Here is an 18,128-nt window from a genome sequence, read left to right on the forward strand (position 1 = left end):
AACATTCTGAAGCCGAGAAACCTCGTGTGGTTGGTCACTTCTGCTTGTGACGAACTCGGAAGTACGTGATGTCAATTCAGGAGATGGATACAGAGAGCAGGAATGCCTCAGCCATGCAGTCAGCTTCAGAATGTTGGAGGTGCATTTTATTATATAGGATGATGCTAGGTTCCACACTGGAAGTCACCAACCAGGAAAAAGATCTAGGTGTCATCGTGGACAATACACTGAAATGTTCTGCTCAGTGTGTGGCAACAGCCAAAAAATCAAACAGAATGTTAGGAATTATTAGGAAAGAAGACAAAACTAAGATTATAATGCTTCTGTATCACTTCAAGGTGCAACCCCAACTTGAACACTGTGTGCAATTCTGGCCACCACATCTCAAAAAATATATAGCACAATTAGAAAAGGTAGAAAGAAGGCAACCAGAATGATTAAGGGGATGGAACACCTTTCATATGAGAAAAGGCTAATGAGGTTAGGGTTCTTCAGCTTAGAGATGAGATGGCTAAGTGGGGACAGGTCAGAGGTCTACAAAATCTTGAGTGAAGCAAAACGGGTAGACTCAAATTCATTGTTTACTCTTTCAAAAAGTACAAAAATTAGGAGATATGCTGTAAAATTACAAAGTAGACTTTTTTTTAACATAATACATAATTAAGCCTTGGAACTTGTTGCCAAAGAATGTGGTAAAAGCAGGCACTGTAGCTGGGTTTAAAAAAGTGTTTGGAGAAATTCCTGAAGGCAAAGTCCATAAACTGCTATTAAGGTAGACTAATTAGCTAGACAACCCCTTGAGCTAGCCGGTTGGCAAATGGATAGCTAGATCCGATATTCAGAGGTCATCCAACCCAGCAGGGTTTAACTGGGCAGGGACCTCTCGTGCCTAGGTAAACCCCTTTGAATACTGGGACCTTGATTTCTCTAGCATCCACCTTATCCATGTTTACATACAGTTCCTTCTACAGGTATTTCACTGAGGGCCCTTACCTCTCAGGGGTAGGAGGCCTGATGGTTGTAGTGCCAGAAGAGAGGCTGCCACATACAGGCATGCAGTCCTTTTTCGTTCTGATGCTGGGTTCAAATCCCACTGCAACTTCCTCTGATCTTGGGCAAGACACTTAACCTTCCATTGGCTCAGGTACAAATACACTGTAAGCTCTCTGGGGATAGGAAAATATCTAAAGTACCTGAAAGTAACTCACCTTGAGCTACAACTAGAAAAAAAAAGTATAAAATAAATCCAAATTCCCTTGTTCTTCCCCAGCTCTCTTCCTCGCCCACCACAATCAACTCCACAAAGAGCTGAACATCAATTGCGGGAAAAATTGGTTTTCTTCACCTGTGCGATTCCTGAAGCAGAAGTTATTGTAAACACACACACACATTTTCTGATTGGCACTATCTGAAATTTCCTTGAGGTGGAAGTTCAATCAGAAGTGATTACAGAGGATGGAATCCAAGATAGCATTGTAAATGGATGTGTGTTTAGGAGTTCCTGCATTTGTCTGTGAAAGGCTTTGTCCTTACCTGGATTGCTGCACTGCCACTGACAAGAATAAAGCTAGGGCTCAAGGTTCCTCTGGACAAGCATTTGCTCCCAGCCACATCATTAATTACAGGAGGGGGGAACCATCATTAAGTCCCTGGAAGAGCAAGAAGTGCTCTTACCTCAAGAAGCAGAATCTTTCCATCACAACTGTTGAAGCTGTGTAAAGGAGACTCCAGAACCCTAATAAAGTCTTCTGAGGTGTTAGCAGTAGAACATCAAGCAATTGAATAAGTGAAGCACAGGGCTACAGAGGAGAACCTAGAGGCTGAGGAAGCAGCAGACCAGCTGGTAACAGCATATCTGTCACCTGGGGCTGCAACAGGTCAGGTTGGCAATATTTCCTTATTAAAGATGTCAGTACTTCGTCCTGTGATAGTTCTGATGCCCAGTGGGAGGGACCTTAAGTGGGAGGGACATTAAGCTGTTCAGGTTCAGCAAGTAGCCACTGAGATTATCTGAGAGGGCAGTGGAGAGATAAAGATAACACTTCTTTTCGATACGATAGACTCGATGAGTACCGGAAAAGCTATTTTTATGATTAAAAATCCAATTATATGGAATGTTCTACCTCAATATTTACAGTCGATGTCAACTTTACCTTCTTTTCAGAAGCAATTAAAAGCATACCTCTTTCAGGAAGCATTTTTTTGCAGACCTAACTTTAAAAAAAAGTTTAATGCTTTTACTTTACTTTAGCAGATGGCTTTATTTCAATTTTTTATTCTTTTTAGTATTTAATTTGTTGCTATATTTGGTCTATTTGATATATTTTGAGGGTTTGTGTCTATTATTTTGTAAGTCACTCAGATATGTAGATGAGAGGGATATAATATTTTACAAACAAACACTTTGTGATTCACTTTTAAACAAGACATCAATGAAATCTCCAACGAAATCAACCAAAGTCTACACATCATGAACATCTGGGCAGATGCATTCCGACTAAAACTGAACGCAGAAAAAACTCAATGCCTCATACTAACCTCCCAATACAACACGACCAAATTTACTGCTATCAACACACCTAAACTAAACCTGCCAATATCAGAAAATTTAAAAATCCTTGGAGTCACAATTGACCGACACCTAACACTTGAGACTCATGCGAACAACACAACAAAAAAGATGTTCCACTCCATGTGGAAACTGGAAAGAATAAAACCATTCTTTCCAAGATCTGTCTTCCGCAACCTAGTACAATCACTCATACTCAGTCATCTGGATTACTGCAACTCACTATACGCAGGCTGCAAAGAACAAATATTGAGAAAACTTCAAACAGCCCAGAACACAGCAGCCAGACTCATCTTCGGAAAACCAAAATACGAAAGTGCAACACCCTTACATGAGAAACTACACTGGCACCCACTCAAGGAACGTATCACCTTTAAGTATGCACGTTAGTTCACAAAATCATTCACGGTGAAGCCCCTGCATACATGTCTGACTTAATAGACCTGCCACCCAGAAACGCCAAAGGATCATCCCAAACTTTCCTCAGCCTCCACTTCCCCAAGTGCAAAGGCATAAAGTACAAAGTACTACATGCATCAACCTTCTCCTACATGAGCACGCAACTCTGGAATACACTACCACGCAACCTGAAAACGATCTATGAACTAACCGACTTCCGTAAACAATTGAAGACCTATCTCTTTGAAAAAACTTACTGCAAGGATCAAAACATATGAATTCCATGCACACCAACAAAATGTATCAAGACATTCTCTTCTAAACTCTCTTTCCCCATATTCTCTCCCACTCAAAAATCTACCCACAGATAAAATTGCAATACCCTAACGCTCTCTTGCTATTATTCGATCACCCTATCATCCCCCCTATGTCACATCCCATAGTTTCTACGCCCCAAAGATGATTGACTTAACTTTGTCTTCCATAACTCTTCACAATGTAACCCATAATCGCAATGCAACAAACTGTATTTCCATAATTCATAATGTATTGTAAGCCACACTGAGCCCGCAAATAGGTGGGAAAATGTGGGATACAAATGTAATAAATAAATAAACAAGCCATAGAAAAGATGGGATATCATGAAGACACACTGGAAGGTATTGAGAAGCATGAACTATGGAGTCTCAACATCTGCCGAGCTGTGACTTGCTGAGACACTCGAACCGTGGACACCAGGGACAGAAGGTTGTCTGCCTATGAACTCCAATTTCTGAACAGGAGAGAGGTGTGACTTGGTGTAATTTATTATGAACTCTAGTAGTTCCAACATCTGGTCATCCGCATGGACTCCCGAGCACCGGCGTCTGAGGTGCTCTTCACCAGTTAGTCGTTGAGATAAGGAAACACATGCACTCCCAGTCTGGGTAGTGACACTGTGACTACTGCTAGGCATTTTGGGCGCAGACGCCAGGCCAAATGGCAGTTCGCAGTATTCAAAGTGGTGCGTTCTCAGCCGAAATTGAAGATACTTCTTGTGAGCTGGGAGTATCGGAATGTGTGTGTAAGCATCTTTTTAAGTCCAGACAGCATAGCCAATCATCTTCCTGAATCATGGGAAGAAGGGTGCCCAGGGAAACCATCCTGAACGTCTCTCAGACTAGGAATTTGTTCAGGGCCCTTAGGTCTAGGATGGGACGCATTCCCCTGTTTTCTTTTGCACAAGGAAGTAGCTGAAATAAAAATCCCAGCCCTTCTTACCCTGGTGGAACGGGTTCAACCGCATGGGCCTGTAGAAGGGCAGAGAGTTCCTCTGCAACTTGTGCTGAGAGCTATACTAATGAGCTCCCGGTGGGCAATTTGGAGGTTTGGATTCCAGATTGAGTGTGTATCCTAACCGGACTATCTGAAGAACCCACCGGTTGGAGGTTACGAGAGGCCAGCTTTGGTGAAAAAACATTAACCTCCCTCCAACCGACAAGTAGTCTGGTATGGACACTTTTACTGTGGCTATGCTTTCCTGAAGCCAGTCAAAAGCCTGTCCCTTGCTTTTGCTGGGGAGCAGCAGGGGCCTTAGGCACACGTTGTTGACAAGAATGAGCGCGCTGGGGCTCAGCCTGAGTAGGCTGTCGGGTCGCCGGGATGTACCTATGCCTATCATAGGAATAGGGAGCATTCCGCGGCCCCCCAAAAAACCTCCTAGATGAGGATGTAGCAGAAGGCACCCAGCGGATGAGAAAAGCCATAGCATCATTGTGATTCTTGATCTGGTCGACCAAGTCTTCCACCTTCTCTCCGAAAAGGTTATCCCCCCGGCAAGGTTTATCCGCCATCCTCTGCTGAACCGAATGGTCTAGGTCACAGACACGCAGCCATGAAAGTCTGTGCATCCTTGAGCAGAGAGTCTGAATGCCACATCAAAAGTGTCATAAGCGCCCCTGGCCAGGAATTTACAACACGCCTTCTGCTGCCTGACCACATGGCAAAAAGGCTCGGCCTGCTTCAGAGGAAGGGCATCAACCAAGGCAGATAGCTGTCTCACCAAGTTCCGCAAGTGAATGCTCGTGAAGAGCTGGTAAGATTGGATACGGGCAGCAAGCATAGCGGCCTGATACATCTTCCTCCCAAAAGAATCCAAGGTCCTAGCTTCTCTGCCTGGAGGCGCCGAAGCATAGTCTCTAGTGGCTCTAATGAGGGCAGAGTCCAGCACCATAGAATTGTGGGGTAACTGAGACCTCATCAACCCAGGTTCACTGTGGATCCGATACTGGGAATCAATCTTCTTAGGGATCACGGGACCATACAGAGGGAATGACCAGTTTTGCATAAAGACTTCACGGAGTACCTTATGCAAAGGAGACGTTACTGCCTCCTTAGGTGGAGAGGTGTAGTCAAGGACCTCGAGCATCTGAGCCCTGGGTTCATCCTCCACTTCCATAGGGAATGGAATGGCCTGAGCCATTTCCCTTACAAATGATGAAAAGGAGAGGCTCTCAGGAGGAGACAGTCTCCTTTTAGGTGGAGGGGAAGGTTCAGAGGGAATCCCAAAAGAGTCTTCGGAGGAAAAATACCTGAGATCTTCCTCCGACTCCCACAAGCGCTCCTCTTCAGTATCGGAAAGCACTTCTCTAAGGGAGCTCTGAGACTGAGCCTGCCTCGACGCGGAGGATCAACGTCCTCGATGGTGATGTCGAGGGGCTGGCACCCGCATGGATCTCAGTGAAGCTTCCTCCACCGACGTCGATGGGGAGTTGACCTGGGTGGCAGCCGACACCGAAGACGCAAGCGGCACCGAGGTCAGGGACCTCACCGCAGGTGAAGGGCCAGAAGCAGCTGCAGAAGGCAGCACAGCAGGCGCAAGCACCGCCGACGCCAAAGCAGACTGGAACAGCAGTCCTTCCAGAAGCTCTAGAAGTAAGGCCCGGAAGCGCTCGTCAAGAGCCGCCATCAGAGAAGGCTGGGGAGGGGGGGTCGGTGGAGCAGTCCATGGCAGAATTGGTTGAGGCTCAGGAGCAGGAACCGGACTGCTAAGAAGCCGACGCAATGGTACCTCCTGTATGGAGGAGGAGCGGTCCTCCCGGTGCCAACACTTCTTGGGTGCCAAATCCTTCAACGCCCCGGAGCTCCCGGAACCGTGTGTCAAGGAAGAACAGTGACAATACTTCTTCACCTTCACTCGAAGCACATCACCAAGGCTCCTCGGTGCCAACGAGGAAGACGTTGAATCCTCACAACTGCTTGGGGTCGGTTCTGATGACGGACGGTCCCGGGGGGCCTGTACAGCAGGAGGCCTCGAGATAGCTGGAGACCTACTCGATGCCTCACTGCTCCCAGCGTGTTGAGGACTCTCAGCAGCCATACGTACCTCTGCTCCCGACGTCGATGTATCCCTCGATGTCAACGCAGACTCCGCCGACCTCGGATCCCATGCCAAAGGACTGGAACGAGCCCCAAAAAGTTTCTCTCTGGGCCTCTTGTGCAAGTTGGGTCCTTTTCTTCATACAAAGACAAAGGGCACAACGAGCTGGCTATGGTCGGGCCCAAGGCACTGGATACACCAAGAATGGGTATCTGTACCCGTGATGGTCCGGTTGCACCAAGTACAACGTTTGAAGCCGCTGGGTGTCTTCGATGACATGGAAGGAAAAACCGCACTGGTGAAATCAAAGGACTCGATTGTGCCTAAGTAAAAAGGGCCCAAAAAAGGGGATAAAACCGTCCGCCATCAAAAAAGCAAGGAAACTTAAACCAAGGAAAAAATTAGCTTGAGAAAAAATAAAGGATTCTTTTTTTTTTTTTTTTTTTTTAAGAATGAAATAAAAGAGGGGGGAAAAAAAAACAAACAACTAAAAGTCACACACCAAAAAAGAGAAGGCTCTTTCCCGGGCACTAACAAGGAGCACAAAATAAACCTGCCACTCCTCGTCACGGAAAAAAGAAAACGGAGGTACGAGCTCGCGCAGCAGGCAGGAAGTCAGTCCACACATGCACACCAGAAGGCTCTGGCAAAGGTTTTCTTTTTGCTATAGCAAATGCTGGTTCCTGGCCAACGCGGACGTCGACCCAGTTTTGAGAACAACTCAGTCTGCTTGTCCTCGGAGAAAAAGGAACTACAATCGTGATAGGAAAGGCATTCACAGACCTACAAATATCCCCCCCCCCCCTTAAAAAATGCCAGGAACCTCAAGCTGCTTAGTAGGTGTAAAATAAATTCTATAGAAACTTAGCCATTAACATTTTTAACTTGCTAAAAGGAGAGTAGTACAACTACTGGCAGTGTATACGTATGATATCCAGCAAGGTACACAGAAAAATTGCTTAATCATATTGTCTGGAGTGACTATTAGAGGCAAGATTGTGATCAATCAGCACAACACACTACCACCGGCACACTCACCCAAAACAAACATCATGCATAGAGCTTTGCTGGAATAAGTTTTTTATTGCCCTTAAGAGAAACCTAGGACATTCTAAATAGCAAAATAGCATTGGTTTAACTGCTCTTACAGTGTTCTGTTCTCGCCGATGTGCAGACTTCAACTTAACTTGCTCGGCCTACATTTGATGGGTTTCATCAAGCCTGCAGCCACTCCAGACTTCTGAAAAATCACAAAAGTCACATCTCTCTCCATGATCCTAGAACGTGTAAAGTTGGACAATCGCAGCCTTAACTATTGCCAAGAAATAAGGGGAGACACACACATCAGCACAATTTAATAAACCAAAGTTCTAACCAAGGGATTAAAAAAAAAAAAAAGGAAAGTGAATCCCTTATCAGCAATGCGGCAGACTCCTATCGCAGCACTAGAGATCAAAAGGCAGCAATTCACCAAAGTCAGCTCTGTGGTCTTCCTCCTGCAAAGTGTCACCCTCTCTACTGCAACTTCCTGCTTCACGCTAAGTAGGAAGCTGCAGTAGAGAGGGCGAGACATAACAGGAGGAAGGCCAAAAAGCTGGCCTGTGTGAATAACAGACGCTGCCAGCTGACTGCAGGAAAGTGTAAATGGTGACACGCACAGGGAGGATAGGATCTTTTTTTTTTTTTTTAACCACAGGAACAAGGTTTTTTTACCGTTCCTGCAGGGCGGTATAAAGTTCTGTTGCCGTTACCGCGGATGGTAACTGTGTCAGTCTCTACTCCATATCAATCATTTGGAGCTGTGAGCAACTTATGGCAAATCAATATTGGTGGCCTCAAATGTCTCACGATGTACAACATTATGTCAAGTCCTGTGTCAACTGTGCCAGAAATAAACCTGTGCACGCACCGCCTTTGCTTGGAAAGTTGTACATACCCCGAAGCTGTGTCGAACCGGACCCCCAAATATTCTAGAAATTGAGAGGGGGTCAGGTGACTTTTGGCTATATTGACAACCTAGCCCAGAGATTGACGTACTGAGACCACTCTGGCTGTAACATGATGACTCTCTTCTGCAGAGTCTGCTCTGATGAGCCAATTGTCTAGTTACGGGTGAACCCGGATACCCTCTCGCCTGAGAAAGGCAGCTACTACCACCATTAGCTTGGAAAAGGTTCGTGGAACTTTGGCGAGGCCAAAAGGCAAGGCCCGAAACTGGAAATATTTTCCCATCACCGCAAAACGCAAAAACCTCTGGTGCGGGGGCCAAATTGGTATGGGCAAGTAAGCTTCTTTCAGGTCCAGAGACGTGAGAAACTCTCCTGGCTGTATCGCCGCTATGACGGAGCGCAGAGTTTCCATGTGAAAATGCCGCACATTCAGAGATTTGTTGACTTGTTTTAAGTCCAGGATAGGCCGAAAAGACCCTCCTTTTCGCGGCACCACGAAGTAAATGGAGTAACGGCCAGAGCCGCATTCGGCGGAAGGCACAGGGGAAACCACCCCAATGTGAATCAAGCCTTGCAAGGTCTCCTCTACCGCCGCCCGTTTGGCAGCAGAACCGCATCGGGACTCCACAAACACGTCTCATATCGGGGCATTGAATTCTATTCTGTAGCCTTCTCTGATCAGGTCCAAGACCCACTGATCTGAGGAAATCTTGGCCCACTCCTCGAGAAAGAGGGAAAGTCGTCCTCCTATCACAGGAATTGAGGAGGGGGCCGGCGCACCATCATTGAGAGGGTCGCCCTTGAACGCCAGGTCTTGAGCCTGCTGCTGCAGAAAGTTTGTCCGAGCGAAAGGAGTTCCTCTGCTGAAAACGGGCACGCGAAGTGAACCCAGCAGAACGCCCCGGGCGGTACCTTCTAGCTTCACGGAAGCAAGGTCTGTAAGAGGAGGGAACCGCCTGATCTTTGGAAGAAGGCCGCGGCCTATCCTCGGGTAAGCGCTGGGGTATGGCATCCCCCAGGCCTTTCACAATTTTCTCCAACTCCTCACCAAACAGGAGAAGGCCTTGAAACGCCAGCTTCACCAACCTTTGCTTAGAGGCCATGTCAGCTGCCCAATGCCATACCTACAGAAGACGGCAAGCCGCCACCGCTACAGCCATCTGTTTAGCCAAAGCTCTAACCAGATCATAAAGGGTGTCAGTCAAAAATGACAAGGCCGACTCCATCCGCGGTGCCACCTCCGTAAGCTCCACTCTATCTCCGGGCTGTTCCACTACCTGTTGTAACCAAGCGAGGCAGGCTCGGGCAGCATAGCAGCTGCATGCAGACGACCATAAGGATAGGCCTGAAATTTCAAAGGACCGTTTCATAGCTGCCTCCAGGCGACGGTCCTGCATGTCCTTCAGGGCAACTCCTCCTTCCACTGGAAGGGTAGTTTTCTTTGTCACAGCCGTGACTAGGGCACCCACTTTGGGCGCTGCTAGGCGCGCCAAATGCTCCTCACTTAGAGGGTATAATTGCCCCATAGCCCTGGTGACTTTCAAAGGCCCCTCGGGGTCAGCCCACTGAGCCGTGATAAGCTCTTGGATGGAGTCATGCAAAGGAAAGGCTCAAGCAGGCTTCTTAGTACTTGCCATCCTCGGATTACCGGAGGAGGTCTCAGTACTCCCAGGGTCTTCTATAGAGAGGACCTGCAAGGCATCAGTAATAAGCGCTGGCAGCTCATCACGGTGGAAAATCCTCACCGCGGAAGGATCATATGGATCTGGTGGCAATCCTGCACCTTCTTCTGGCTCTCCAGACCACAAAGGCCTGCCAGACCCCTCAGAGTCCTCACATCCCGACCACGGGGGAGAAAAAGGGGGTGCGCCACTCTCTGAAGGGGAATCCACTGGAGGGGATACAGAAAGCAGGGCCGCAGAGGACCCCTGCAGAAGTGCTCTTTTTAACATGTATGCATTATGCAGCAATAAAACAAATTCAAGGGAAAATGGCTCACCCTGGCCTCCCGGTTCCAGTCCGGGGGGAAACAGCTCTTTTATTAGCCTCTACACGAGGCGCCCCTCCAGGCTCAAACCCCTCCGCCTCAGCGGGGGTCGCGCCATGCTGTTCCAAAATGGCGCCCGCTGCCAGCTCCACGGAGTGGGAAGGAAAATCGCTCGCCATGCTCAGGCCGGCTCTGCCGTCTGAAAAGCACGCCTTACAGAGCCCCGCTGCAGATTTGCGCTTGCCACAAACAGAACAGCGCTTTACTTTCTCAGCAGCCATCGCAGAAAATGGCGGAAATTCAAAATGGCGGATTTGCGCAAACATCGTCCCGAACGCGGGCCCTCCCCGGAGGAGCTACAAAATGCTCTTACCTCACCAGACCGAGTTTCTGAGCTCCGGTCACGCTGCACAATCAGAAGAAAACCTTTTCTGGGATCGCAGCACCAAAGCACAACGCGACTTTTTTTTTTTTTTTAACGCTGTGAGGAAAGTTTGAGGCAACAGCGAAAGAGGCAAATTTCCAACTCCGGAGGATCAGTAGCATAGGAAAGGCAGGGAAAGGGCGAACCTATGTGCCTGCATCCACAGCGTGGGCAAAGACAGGGACAGGGCTTGCCTATTTGTCTACTTCCACATTGGGGGCCGGGTAAGGCAGAGACAGGGCTAACTTATTTGCCTTTAAAGTGGGCACCATCAGCCACAACACCCCTGCTACAACTGGCAAAAGCACAGGAGCCACACCAGGCAGACTTTCTGAAGGAGCTTGAACAAGCTGCAACCACCCTGCTGGGGAGATTGAGAATACTGAAGAGGCAGATGGAGCTAGCTGGCCATGAGGCACTATGGTTTTTCAGTGCTCTCTATCTCCCCCTGCTGGTTGATTGACACAACCCACTCATAATGGATTCATCTGCTTGATGACAAGGAAACTCAGTATAATCGTAGCAATGTAGTTCTTTATGTTCATCCTAAGTTCTTACTAAAGTTAGTCTCATCTTTTCACATCAATGAGGAAAACAGTACTCCCCACTCTTTGCCTTAAACATCATAAAAGAACAGACTCAATTAGAAAATAAGTGCAGCTGTTTGACTCCTTCATCCTCAAAGTGCGAGTTCCACCATCTGCAAAGCAAACTTCAGAAAATTGTCTAGCATCCGATATTGAGTTGTTACATACAAACTCTTCTAATCAATAAAGTGGAAAATCATTATATCAGAGTCACTGCAGCTACCATGGCTTTCCTGAAATTGGATTTGCTGGCACCATATGAAAAGCAGCAACCTGATCCTCACTTCTTACCTACATTTCACACTATTAAAAGTCTGCTAATCGGGCGGTACATCAAATGATAAAAAATATGAATATATATAAATAAATATATTGCTTGGATCAGTCCACAAATCAGAGAGAGTGCATTTGGTCAAGCTATGCTGGCCAACCTACTACTACTACTAATCATTTCTATAGCGCTACTGGACGTACACAGAGCTTCACACTTGAACATGGAGAGACAGTCCCTGCTCGATAGAGCTTGCAATCTAAGTAAGGGATAAGGGTTAGGACAGACAGGACATATCAGGGATAGGGGACAGTTGAAGGTTTAGAAGTTAAAAGCAGCATCGAAGAGGTGGGTTTTTAGCCTAGATTTGAAGATGGCCAGAGATAAGAACAATTCTGGAGACTACACCTTCAAAAATATATAAACAGGATGGAGTCAGTCCAGAGGGTGGCCACTAAAATGGTTAGTGGTCTTCGTCATAAAGCATATGGGGATAAACTTAAATTTCTCAATATGTATACCTTGGAAGAAAGATGGGAAATATGATAGAGACATTTAAATACCTATGCAGCATAAAAGCACAGGAGGTGAGTCTCTTTCAATTGAAGGCTCTGGAATGAGGGGGCATAGGATGAAGGTGAAAGGGGATAGACTCAGAAGTAACCTGAGGAAATACTTATTCATGGAAAGGGTAGTGAATTTGTGGCACAGCCTCCCAGAGGAAGTGGTGGAGACGAAAACAGTATCTGAATTCAAGAGAGCTTGGGACAAGTACATAGGATCTCTAAGGGAGTGATAGGGAGCATAGATGGGCAGACTGGAAAGGCCATATGGTCTTATCTGTCTACATTTTTCTATGTTTCTGTAAGCATTGCCATACTGGGTAAGACTGAAGGACCATCAAGCCCACTATCTTGTTTCCAACAGTGGTCAATCCAAGTCATGCTTTATTCATCTCTACACTGGAAAATGGCTTTTAACTTAGATAACTGCCAATGTTGCAAAATGCCGCAATCAGGGAATGCCAGACTTTTTGATTATGTGTCACCTTGGTTTGTTAAATATCAATGGCTGCCCATATCCTTTAGAAGTGGTAGATTTAAGACCCTTTGTCTAGCATATAAATCATTATGGGAGCCAACAACTGTTGTACCTAAGTAGGTGTACAATTTTATATACACCTGTTGGATGTCTTAGGTCAATGAAGGGTTTCAGGATAATGATAACTGCCTTAGTAAAAGTCCATTGGGCAATTACAAAGGATAGGGCCTTCTTTTGGCAGGCCCCAGCTCTCTGGAATGTTCTACCAAGGGAAATTCAAAGGGAAGTAAACTATAAGAAATTTAAAGCCCTATTGAAAATTAACTTCTTTAAGCAGACTTTCAATCTGTAGCCCGGGCGATATTAAGACTGGACCGTCCATCAGAATGTTCTCACTTTATTTATATTACTAGCCATTGAGCCCGTGTAAACGGGCTAGTTTTGGAATGGGGGGGGGTTCCGAGCCTCCCCTCCCGAGGTCGCCGCCGCCCCCCCGCTAGTTGCCGCCGGTAACCCCCCACCCCCCGGCCCGAGCACTGTCTGTTATTTAACTTACATCGCACCACGCAGACGCAGCAGGCACATCAGCAAAGCTGCCATCGGGACGGGCTTCCTTCTCTGCCTGTGTCCCGCCCTCGTGTGACGTAACGCGGCGAGGGTGGGACACAGGCAGAGAAGGAAGCCCGTCCCGACGGCAGCTTTGCTGCTGTGCCTGCTGCGTCTGCATGGTGCGATGTAAGTTCAATAAGAAAGACAGTGCTCGGGCCAGGTGGAGTGGCGGTGACTCCGGGTGGGGGGAGCGGTAGCAGTGACCTCGGGGGGAGGGGGAGGGCGGAGCGGTTGCGAGTACGTCTGCGGCATGCGCAGTAGAGACTTCCCGCTCTGTCCCGCCCCCCTCATCACGTATTGATGCAGGGGCGGGGCAGAGAGGGAAATCTCTACTGCGCATTTGCGAGTGAGTACGACACTCGCCTTTTATATGTTTGATTGATCATATGGAAGAATGAATGTGATCTTGTGCATCTGCAGTAGGTCTACTCTACTGATTTATGAAGTTCCCTTTCTTATTCATATTTGGCCTTGTTTTGTAAACCGCTCTGGTCCGGTAAGGGGCAGCAGCATATCAAGTTTTTAAACAAACATAAGTACCTGGCAAAATCCCAAAAGAGTGAAAACAGATTTTATGCTGGCTATCCAAGGAATAAGCTGTGAATTTCCCAATCTTTCAGAATATTTGTTTTTAACAATAAATTACATAGTACTAAATAGCTCCACAAGTTCATTTTTTAGTTCTCCATATACCATCTAGTCCAGGTGATTTACTACTCTTTAGTTTGTCAAAATGCACCCTTACATCTTCCAGGTTTACAGAGACGTGTTTCAGTTCTTCCAACTCATCATACCATTTCTGGCATGGGTATCTCCCCCACATCTTTGTCAGTAAAGACTAAAGCAAAGAATTTAGCCTCTCTGCTATGGCTTTGTCCTCCCTGATTGCCCCTTTTACCCCTTGGTTATCCAGCAGTTCAACTGATTACTGGCTGCTTGCTTTTAATATACCTAAAAAAAAGTTTCTACTATGTGTCTGTAACATTAGCATCTGTTGCAACTTTATGACAGGATGCACATGGACAATAAAAAACAAATTATAGATAACTGAGAAGTCTGAGATTGGGAGTTACCAGCATGTATACCTAATTCAGTACTGCTTGTTGATGGGAAACAGTATGGTTTTCCACCTGGAATGGGCATTTTGTATAGTCAGGACTGATTGTGCACTTAATTTTCTCAACCTCCCTAAGAGTTGCATAAATGTTTTGAGCTATGTAATCAACTAAAGAGATAACGAGAATGCTGCTGTTAGGAACAAAATTTATTACAGATTTCATAGGATAACAGAGGAACTAAGGCTATGATAGAATTTTAAAACGGAAGACAGAGAAGCTATTTAACTCTGAGATAGATGCACAGTAACAGGCCACAGGATACAGGGCTTTGCTAATTCTCTATTGGTTTAGCTTTGGATGTTATTTTGAAGTCACATTATTCGAGTTGAACCTAGAAAGGCTCACCTGTCCAGGAAGAACTGAGGCCAATGTTTACTTTTGGGCAGCCATGTTCAAAGATGTCTGGTTAGCTTGACATTTTCCTAGAAGGGAAATCATGTCAACCCAGATAAGCTAAAGAGAATAATGAAATGGACCAATGAAAGGTTCTGAAAAGGGGGCTGAAAAGTGAGCCCATTGAAAGTAACCAATGGTAGGCTGACAAGATGTCAGAATAAACTTTCCTCCCTGGAATTTCCCAAAACTTTCCTTGGACTGTTTATGGCCACAGAATCATCAAAGACCTCAGAACACAAAAAGGAACAGGGACGGAGCCTTATATTGAGGTCCATAATCTAAGTTTATAAAAAGCAAGTACTGGAAAGGAGTTTTTTTTGGTTGCTGAAGATACTGCATGGCAATGAGTAGATGAGGAAGAAAGTCTCACTGACTGACTTTTCCTGCATTAAGGGAAAAGCTGATAACTCTCATTTCTGTGGATTGGGCTTGTGCATTGTCATTTATCTCAGAGTAAACAAGCAACTAAGGGATAGTTAGCTAAGTAAACAATCAATATGGAGACACTGATGTTATCTTTACTTTGGCTTGGCTAGGATTGACTCTGCTAATGGTTAACTTATTCTTTAAAAGTAGCTACAAAAAAAATAGATTTCTGATCTAGACAAGCTTCTTGCTGTATTGCAAACCTTCATTCTTATATATCAATAATTTTCAATTGTGATCTCTTCCTAATTGATGCCTGAATAAAAGAACTTAATTTTCAGAAAACAGTTTCTTTATATCGCCTCCGGGTTAAAAACATAGCTTTAGGAGAAAGAGTTAGACATGTCATAGGCACTTTTCCCATGAGCTCTGGGAGAATTGTTCTATCCCAACTCCATCAGATGATGTCACCTATTTGTACGTCTGACTCAACCCTGCTTTAAAAAAAAAAAAAAAAACATTGAATTTTAAATTTAAAAAAGTAAACTCTGTACCTATGTTCTTCATGTTTGACTTCTGATGGGCAACTTTCCCATGCTTGCTTCAAAAGTCTCTGTTGAAAATGAATGTGCCGATCAGCAGATAATATTCCAAACTTTTTTATCACTGGCAATTTAAAAATGGGCATCTTTGAATAAATGACCTATAAATAATTAAATGAAAACATCTGTTATTTAAAGCAGTAATATAGCCAGACTTCAATTTTTGGGTGGGCATGACCGACGTATTTCCTCTGTCCACCTCCTCCCCTTCCCCCAGGTAAAGATTTATTTTATTTATTTATTAGGATTTATTTTCCGCCTTTTTGAAAGAATTCACTCAAGACTGTACAGTAAGAACAGATCAAACATGAGCAATAGGCAATTACAGCAGTAAAAATATTCAAATAACAATACAAAGTATAGCATAGTATACTACTTATAATGTCAACACAATACATAATAGAACATTTTAATTGACATGAAGGGTATAAGCAAAGATGGAACATATTGATAGGTAAGAGAGTAAGAAGAGTTAGAAAGTAAGGTGAAAGTTGCACATGAGGTCAGAGAGATGGTTAAATATTATCTCAACAGCTGAAGAATCTTCTGGAGTACCCCAAGGCCTGAGTAGTCTCATACCCACGCCAGTCACCAGCACGTATCCAGCCACCAACACTAACACTGCCACCCCCCCCCCCCCCCCCCGCACATGTTCAATTCAACCAGCATCCCCGTGCATGAATGCACAGTGGTGCCAATTGAACTGAACAGGCATAAGAGGTGGGGGGGCAGTGCTGGCATTAGCAGCTGGAAGCACACTGCTGACTGCTGCAGGGAACAACTGCCAGAAAGAACTCTTCAGCTGGCGGGGCCTGGGGATCCCCACCAGCTACACCAACGATGTGCATCATCACTGGGTGGGCCTGAAATGACCCCTACCCACCTGGGCCCACCTGTGGCTAGGCCACCGATTTAAAGAAGCACTTATGAAACAGTGAAAACCTAGAATATGATGATAGATATCAGTCTCTGTTTTACTACTACTAATCATTTCTATAGCGCTACTAGATATACGCAGCGCTGTACACATTATATGCAGGTATTTTCTCTGTACCTAGAGAGCTCACAATCTAGGTTTTGTACCTGGGGCAATGGAGTGTTAAGTGACCTGCCCAAGATCACAAGAAGCTGCAGTGGGAATCAAACCCAGGTTGTCGGGATCAAAGCCCGCTACACTAACCATTAAGCCAATCCTCCACTCTTCCTAGTGCTAAGTTCCATTCAATTACTTGATTTACCTTCATTTTGCACTGTTAAGAAAACATGGAAGAAGCACATCTAAGTTCTAATACCATTATTGCCCCTATCATATGAACCGAAAAACTGTTCCGCAATGAAGCAGGCCATTACCCTAGGCCTAAATAGGAAAAATGGTTTCTATAAGATTGTCGGAGGACAATGTAGTAAGCAGTACATTAAACAGCAGGTGATGAAATATAGTTTACTCCATTGGGAGTAAAAGTAATTACAGTACATGCAGATTGCGGGAAAATTAGGTTCTTACCTTGGTAATTTTCTTTCCTTTAGTCACAGCAGATGAATCCATTACGAATGGGTTGTGTCCATCACCAGCAAGGGGAAATAGAGAGTACTGAAAAACCATAGTGCCTCATGGCCAGCTAGCTCCATCTGCCTCTTCAGCATTTGAAGCTTCCAAAGCAGTGTTACACCGCAAGTAGCATAACATGAACTTTCCTCACAGCGGATGAACGCCCCAGAACAGGAGCAATAACACAAAGAAGGGACGAACTGAACCTCCTATAACAGAACAGAAATCCTGAAGACTGTTTTCCAACTTCTACCAATGAGGGAACATATCTACAGGAAAAACTGAACATAAAACAACATCAATCACACAATGAATCACTGAGGGAGGGCTCATGGATTCATCTGCTATGACTAAAGGAAAGAAAATTACCAAGGTAAGAACCTAATTTTCCCTTCCTTGTCATCAAGCAGATGAATCCATTACGAATGGGATGTATCAAAGCAATCCCTAGATAGGGTGGGAACAAGCCACACCACGCGCTAGCACTTGTGCTCCAAAATGCGCGTCTCTCCTGGCAGCCACATCCAGCCTGTAATGTCGGGCAAAAGAGAGCTTAGAAGCCCATGTCGCTGCACTGCATATCTCTTGAAGAGAGAGTGTTCCAGTTTCAGTCCAAGAAGAGGAAATCGCTCTTGTGGAATGTGCCTTGAAGGCTTCAGGCGGAGGCCGGCCAGACAGCAGAGAGGCTGAAAAAATAGCTTCCTTGAGCCAACGGGCTATAGTGGCTTTAGACGCTGGAGACCCTCTGCGCGGACCTGATAACAGGACAAAAAGATGATCAGAGGTCCTAAAAGCATTTGATATGCGCAGATATTGCAACACAGCCCTTCGCACATCTAGGAGGTGCAATTACTACTACTACTACTATTTAGCATTTCTATAGCGCTACAAGGCGTGCGCAGC

General features: G+C 45.6%; 1 protein-coding gene across 1 annotated transcript in view; it reads right to left on the bottom strand.

The window, feature by feature from the left end:
• Positions 1–18,128, bottom strand: part of TMEM232 (transmembrane protein 232) — a 303,917-nt gene that overhangs the window by 275,212 nt on the left and 10,577 nt on the right. The window contains 1 exon segment of the mRNA XM_030193465.1: positions 15,629–15,777. Coding sequence (XP_030049325.1) covers positions 15,629–15,762 — 134 coding nt within the window. The 5' untranslated portion in view covers positions 15,763–15,777.

Source organism: Microcaecilia unicolor, chromosome 2 (assembly GCF_901765095.1).
Source record: "Microcaecilia unicolor chromosome 2, aMicUni1.1, whole genome shotgun sequence".
NCBI classification, from domain to species: domain Eukaryota; kingdom Metazoa; phylum Chordata; class Amphibia; order Gymnophiona; family Siphonopidae; genus Microcaecilia; species Microcaecilia unicolor.